General features: G+C 36.6%; 1 protein-coding gene across 1 annotated transcript in view; it reads left to right on the top strand.

Annotated features, from left to right (window-relative positions):
* The window catches only part of erbb4b (erb-b2 receptor tyrosine kinase 4b), a gene marked incomplete in the record, with an annotated part of 262,602 nt that overhangs the window by 181,696 nt on the left and 73,026 nt on the right, over window positions 1–7,880 (top strand). The window contains 4 exon segments of the mRNA XM_014011540.1: window positions 615–756; window positions 2,383–2,496; window positions 2,783–2,909; window positions 4,500–4,573. Coding sequence (XP_013866994.1) covers window positions 615–756; window positions 2,383–2,496; window positions 2,783–2,909; window positions 4,500–4,573 — 457 coding nt within the window.

The following is a 7,880-nucleotide window of genomic DNA, read 5'->3' as shown; positions in this document are numbered from 1 at the left end:
ATATACGACAGGTCTGGACCACTCGTAAATTTTGTTCGTATCTGAAAAAAATCTTAGAATACAAAAACATTTGGTGAACGCCACAAATTCTCCTAAATCACTCGTACGCACAACTTAAGAACAAATCTGTGCGTACGAACGGTTCTTGCATGAGGCCCATTGTGTGTTGGCAAAATAAACTGCATAAAGGCATACTAATGGTTTAGTGCAAATCAAAATTTATCAATAAAGGCTTAACTTTGTGAAAATTATGTCCTTTATCTCTTTATATCTTTATGTCTCCATAAAATAATATTTGAAAAGTTCATACCAACAAGAAAACTACCATTAAATTCGTTTATTTTATGTTATTTGTATTTGTGATTCCACTGACATTCCCATTCTGCACCAATTTCTCTCTTCCTTAGCACTCTAGAGACAAACTGGTAATCAAGTGTCATTTAATGAATGAGAATGCAACAGTTGTACAACTTTATGTTAACATAGGAGGCACAAGAAAACACTGGTTATTTTTCCTGTTACTGTGCTTGTAGACTCGTAAAGAACTATTTGTTGTTGGTTTACGTAAAATTATAGTTGATTTGCTGTAGCTGTGTATTTCTGTGCATTTACAGGCCTGTACAAACTTCAATGACAGTGGAGCTTGTGTTACCCAGTGCCCTCAGCCATTTGTTTACAACCCAACCACCTTCCAACTGGAACACAACCCCAGGGCAAAATATACCTATGGAGCTTTCTGTGTTAAGAAATGTCCTCGTAAGTCCCATCACCTGAGCACACACCTGTTTAACTGAACTGTGTAAATTTTGCACAGAACAACTGCTGTTTATGTATAGTATTTTTGCATTAGAAAAGTATACATTATACCTTAACCTTTGGTCAAACTCTGACTATTAAATTTTAATTATGTGTGCTCCTTTATGTAGCCACTTCTGCAGTATCTTATGTTGTTTGTTTTTCTTTGTTTTACCAGTGTTTTATTTACTAAGAAAAAAAAAAGGTGGATTTTACGAGCTATAGTTTTAGCCTATAGTAGTGTTTTCTGCTGGCACATGTATTATTTTATTTTCTACCTGTAATGATGAATAACCCTGGAGAGATTGAAAAGCAAGGGGCATAGATACAGGTCAGGAGTAAAACAGAGTATAAAAGTGAAATCGTAACTGTTCTTTTGGTCATAATTCAGACGTAAGTATGTGTAAAGTAGAAGATTAGCAATAGTCGGGTGGCTATATGATTCTTTGTTCATAAGGAAAAGAAAATGAGATGATTGCCTCTTTAGAAGGACCTAGAATAAGTTGAACACTTTTTCCATCCTGAAGGAAGAAATGGAGGTGCAAAAGGGCTACACAGACACTCAGGTGTCACTTGGACATTACAGTGAGCTGGGTATGCACTCAGGGGTTTCTAAAGAAGAGAAAATATGCCTTGCGGAAGTTCGTAAATTGRAACAAGAATTTTGCATTAGCTGCTCAACCTATTAGACAACATTCAATAACCTTTATTAAACACTATAAATTGCTTGATTAAGCTATGTAAATGTGCAGAAACATTTTAATTATGTGTTTATCATTGCCCAGCATCATCTTCATAACCACGTCAATAAAACCCTGAGGTTGTGTTTGTTTGTGTCTACAAAACCTGTGGGGATTAATAAATGGCATTGAATCTACGATCAAAACTGTCCCCTCTCCCTGATTTGCCACCTCAGTTACGACCCTAAAGGGTGGACACAACTCAGCCACCCACTAGCCTCTGATCACCTAGCAAACCCACAGCTAATAGTGGACTACCCACTGTGTTCACAGCATCAGTGAAAGGCCAACCAGCAGGAGTAGAAGTCTGACTTATTGCACTTGGAGGCAGTGTTACCTTCTGACAGACATTCAGTGCAGTACCTAACTATTATGATATTTGCAGGGATAAAATACACTTTTCTAAATTTGTTTTCTTGTTTAATTTCTTGTCTTCATGTTGGCACTGGCAGTTGTGACCTGCAAATGAAAGTTATTTTTGTCATTTTTCCCCTTTTGCTAATATCATTCAAAATAAAAACAGATAAGCCACAGAAACTGTGACTTGGCTAAAACAGTAATGGCTACTTTAAAAATCACATATTGTTTTAATAGCACATGTTTTAATAAAAACAATTGATAGAAAAGAACACGATTCTGTACAATATTCTTCTGTCTATTTATGACCAAATAAGTTGAAAAGGCAAGAGAGAGCCAGTGACTTTTTTTTTTCTGTGTGATTGCTTAGACTAGTCTGACACTTATTTTACTGAGTTCCTGTGTGACAAACGTCACCCTCCTTGTGTTTGACATATGTAATGATGTGTTCCTTTTTACTGTTCTTTTTTTTTTTGTTATTAAATTTCAGATAACTTTGTGGTGGACCATAGCTCTTGTGTGAGAGCATGTCCTAGTAATAAGATGGAAGTAGAGGAAAATCGCATCAAGATGTGCATCCCTTGTACTGACATCTGCCCAAAAGGTAAATCTTTTTTAACAACAATTTTAAAAATATGTTAACTGCAAAAAATGCCATAAAACTATTTGGATAGATCTTTATAAGAGTGAAATAATCAACAATTGTGAAATAATATAGAGATTACTTTACCCTGTAGGCTAAATATGTAACATTAATCATTCAAAGATTAATAATAAATCATAGATTCACATTGCATAGTTACTTCAGTCCACACTGTTTATGCATGTTATTATAATTAATACAATTAATCAGTCTAATGCAGCTTGTCCTTGCCCTGTCTGTTGTGCAGCGTGTGATGGAATAGGTACAGCCAGCCTACAGACGGCTCAGACGGTGGACTCTAGCAACATTGACAAGTTTGTCAACTGCACTAAAATCAATGGCAATCTGGTGTTCCTTATTACTGGAATTAAAGGGTGAGAATGAATTATTGTGAAACTAATCATATTTAAAAAAAATGTTTTCTGGATTTTACTTAACTTTATTTRAGTCTGAACCATTTCATCTGAATAAACAACTATCTTTATTAAAAGTTTTAGAACACCCTCATTTTTTTTCTATTTATATATATCCAAGCAGCTCAATAAACAACTTAAAAGGGTACATGGTAAGTGCTGAACAACCATAGGTTTAGAAAACTATGTAAGGTTCCCCAAAAGTGAAAGTCAAGGTGTCTGAGAGTCTAGTTTGCTTCACCATCACAATGCTCTCAGAAACTGGTGGAAACTCTGATGGGAAGAGGTGTGGCAGACCCAACCCTGGATCCGGCAAGACAGCCCCAGATCACCACACTTCTTCCTCCATGTTTAACAGCTGTCACAGACTGAGAAAGGGTACCAAAGTTCTGCATGATGAACTGCAGATTTCAAATTCAGTCAACACTGACACCTCCTTGTGGTCTTCACTGGTCTACTGGCAATGTTTCATGATCCAGACAAGCCTCTTTTTCTTATTCTGAGGTCTTTGAGATGGTTTTCTTGCTGCAACTCTGCCTGTCAACTTGCAGCTCCAAGTCTTAGTTAAAACAGACTGGCCTTCTATGACCACTGTTAAGCTGGGCCTGTGAGCTGTCTATCACCCACGCTGTGGACTCTCAGTAACTTGTCATCAAATGCTGTTGTGGCTGCTGAGTCTGGCACACCTCTTCCCATCAGTCTCCACCAGTTTTTAAGTGCATTGTGATGGTGAAGCATACTGGACTCAGACACCTTGACTTTCGGTTTTGGGTAACCTTACATTTTTTAAAACATCTGACAGTTCAGCACTTAACTTTGTACCCTTTCAAGCTGTTTGTTAGACTTGAGCTGCTTGAATTTCATATAAAAGAACTGGACAAATGAGGGTGTTCTAAAATTTTTGACTAGTATTTTTTTTCCTGCACATAACCATGTTTAGACAAATAGAGCTGCTTGTGATATACAGCTTTGTATCCACGAAGCACTGCYAATATTTCCCATCAGTCATTGCTGTGATCTTTGAGATTTTTAAGACATTTTTAATTGTTTTATCTGGATTCTACTTGAAAACATTACATACTTGGAATTCAATAGTACTGCTGACACAAAAGTAAATTTCAGACTTCCAACCATATTGCATTCTAAAGGATTTACTGTTAAAATGATTTTTTTTGGCCAGATTTTAGTTTATTGATTTTCTTTCCTTTTTATGCCTTTGTAAATACAAATTAGATAAGACGGGAAAGAACATTAATTTAAACTGAACTAACAAACAGTTTACTGAAAAACAGTTTACTGGAGTCCGATTTTGTTTTGTTTTTTCCGAAAAAAGCCATTAGTTTCATGCATTTATTTTATATTGTACACATTAAAGAATACTATTCATGCATAAATAATTCAGTGGATTCTACCCAAGAAAATACACTATGCAAAGAACTGATAATCTAAGACTTTACCTGTCTAAAAATTATTTTGCAAACATCTTATTTATCCGGTAAAAACCGAGATGCATTTTGTTCTTGCTATCTGACYCACTGTTAATGTCTACAGGGACGTCTATCACAACATTGAAGCCTTGGACCCAGAAAAACTCAACGTTTTTCGCACAGTTCGAGAAATCACAGGTTAGTACATCAATTGCAAATTAATTTAAAAAAGAGAGGCAAAAATATTAAAATACAGTCTCAATTGAATCTCCTCTCTTGGACCTTTTCCCCCTCCTATTGTGTGTATAATATCTGTGGCACTTCAGTGTTATTCCTTTGAGTGTGTTTGCTCAAGTCAACCCACTCCCTTGCTTGAGACTGTCCACACCAAGGACAGGCATTGCAGCATAAGATGAATATTATATGAATCTTTCAATCTCTTCTGTCTCTCTGCTGCTTCTCCCTCGGGGACCCTCTAGCCTTGAATCCCTCAGTCCCAGRTCTCCCTTCACGCACCATGAAGAAAAGATCCTCAACATGTGGTGCGCATCGGTAATCGTCCAGCTCCCCGATGCCACCACCACTTTTGAGCTTCATGTATGCTGTCATTTTCCCAGCCTAGACATATGACAGTGCCATCAGAACATCACAGACTGCATCTGGGAAGTCACCTTCTTTTATAAAATAAGAAACTATGACTATTGAAATGTTGCTGGAGAAAATTCTCATTTATGACAGAGATTTATAAGAAGCTTAAACTATATATAGAAACAAATGTCTAGGACAATTTCATTATGCTTTGTTTCTCCTTTTTGTTAAATTTGTAAATTAAGTTATTTAGGCTGAGTCCTTAGTTTGSTTATAGACATGTCATTTTGACAGTTTCTGGAAAATTGATCAAATTTTCTGTGTGACAAGTTGGTGTGCTGTGTGGAAATTATAAATGCATAATGTAAAAGAGTAAAATTCTGTAAAAAAAAAGTGTAGTGTAGTTTGGAAATATCAACAAATGAAATAGTAATCAATTAGAATGCAATCAAATCAGTTAAGTCAAAAACGTAAATTTGGGAAGTGTGATGAATTGAATTGAACAGATAAAATAACAAAAAAAATTATTGCTTTATTAATTTATTAACTATTTCTTTGCCTATTTATCTCTTATGTAAGCAGGAGCAGTTTTGGAACAGTTGATGGGGCATAAACGTGTGGCCATGTAGTCAGAGGTGTGTGTCAGCTCAGCTTGTCTCCTCACTGAGCTGTCAAGACAATGTGACATCTGACTGAAGCAGTCAACCTGCCTCCCTGACCTCAAGGTCAACACTAACATTGGTTTAGCTTTCAGATGAGCTGCACAGAAGGACAGCTACATAGTCCACACCAGCACTTATCTTCTTACTTGTGCTGTTCTTTTGGTCGACTCTTGCTTTGTTTCAATAAACCTTCAAACACAGCTATAACAACAAGCTTCATATAAAAGGTCTAAAAAGTGGGTATTTAACCAAAGCATTTTAGGTGGATTTATCAGGTTTGTGACTTAAAATGTAACACAACTTAGGGAATCTTAACCTTTGTTTATGAGCTAGTTAGAATTTTCACTTAGTGAGCCAAAATGTCTTCTAACCCTTTCTGCTGCTGCTCTAAGCTCCATGTGTCCTTACCAAATCATAATATTTATAAAACACCCTGGTATTGGGGATGGTACTTCTTACACCAACACTGAAATACTGGAAATCTAATCTTTTTTTTTTTTTTTTTAGCTTTTACATGTGAGCGGTTGTGGTGGAGTGGTTAGGGGAGTTGACTTCCAATCATTTCCAGTAATTTCTACAGCCTAACCTTGACCACAAACCCTAAGGCTAACCTCACAGGTACCTATCTGACCCTACAACTAACCTAAACTCAATTCATACCTTAGTCCTAAACCTAACCCCCAACGCAAAAATGGAGTTCCACCATATTAGGACCGGTCTTTGGTCCCCATTAAGGCTACTGGTCTTGACAAGGTAGGTGTGTATACTGGAAACGGTCCTAAATAGGTAACAAAAACAAGTATACACACACATGCACGCACGCACGCACACACATAATTATTTACATGAAAAATAAAATCAACAACTTCACAAACTTACTTAAAAAAATTGGTCCAAGCTAGATTGGTTTTGTGTGCTTTGGAGGAGCACTGGTTACACCTGTTGCTATAATCCAGCATTTTGACATTCTGCCTAATGCAGTCTGACAAACAGAAAACAAATGATTCTCCCTTTGGTAGAGTGAAAAAGTAAAATTTGTTTTCCCCTCGGAGTCCATATTTTCTTTGGGTTTTGTCTTTTCTGACAAACTAGCTCTTTCATCTCTTCCTTGTGTGCTGGTTGTGTTATTAGCTAAATTGAGTGATTTTTTTTGTAGTTGGTGAATTAGGTGGAGATGTGAGTCAGATCATTATGTTGCAGACAATCTTGTCCTGGCATACTGTTCAAAGCCTCGCACAAGGCATGCAGATGGTTTGGGTCATCAGAAAGGTAGTTATCACTGTTGTCAGTGTATGCTTAGGCTTAATTTAGGCAGAAATTACGTTGTGCCTTATGCCTCTGCTATTGTAAAAATGACTATGTGTATCCTTTTATCTTTCAATACTGGCTGCCTTTACTCCAGTTTGTGTGACTGGGTAGACCATTTACTTTGTTTGTGACATGTTTTGTGACAGGTTTGATGATTTGMGCTGTGGTTCTATTTGCCACCTCAGCACAATCACGTCTGTGATGATGCTTCAATCTCCGTGTTCAAAGCAATCTTGTAAAGCTGCAATGGTTCCCCCTGGCCATACTCTGACCCATTTTTAACTGGTCAGAGGAAATCCATTTAAATGGTGGCTGGTATGAGGTCAACATTATAGATATCATTCAAAGAGATCAGAGTGAATGGAAATGGATCTGATCTCCCTTTGCAAAGTTTTGATGGCCTTCCGCACAGTTTTGTGCTCAAAAGCATCCATATAAAAAAGATGAAAATCATTTWAAAAATACAGTAATTTTCAATCAGGAGCTGTAGAAAGCAGTCTGTGATGTACATTGCATTAATACTACATACAAACCTGTTAATGACCCAGCTAATTGTCACTGCACTGCCTGTAAAATGGGATGAAATGATTAAAAAAATTAAATTAATGCACAAACATATTGCTTGGTATTAGGGTAACTTTGAACCATCTTGGCTGCATCCTGTGTACATTGCGTGCATTATTCAATGAGTCAGCATTGCTGAATGATATTTCTTGTTTGCATCTATTACTGGCACAGGCAATATTCACTGTCATATTCAGGTAAATAATAAAATGAAACTGCATCACAGTACTGTTTATTGAAAAATATTAGGGATACCCCTTTACCTAAAAGGCAAATATTATAGGCTCTTGGTGTATTCTGTGATTAATTAGCCCTCAAACCACCAGAAAATAATAATAATAATAATAATAATAATAACTAGAACTGCAAAGCAGTTATGACCG

Source organism: Austrofundulus limnaeus, unplaced genomic scaffold, assembly GCF_001266775.1.
Source record: "Austrofundulus limnaeus strain Quisiro unplaced genomic scaffold, Austrofundulus_limnaeus-1.0 Scaffold81, whole genome shotgun sequence".
Lineage (NCBI taxonomy): Eukaryota > Metazoa > Chordata > Actinopteri > Cyprinodontiformes > Rivulidae > Austrofundulus > Austrofundulus limnaeus.
Note: the sequence above shows the minus strand (reverse complement) of the source record. Positions and strands in the feature narration are given on the sequence as shown.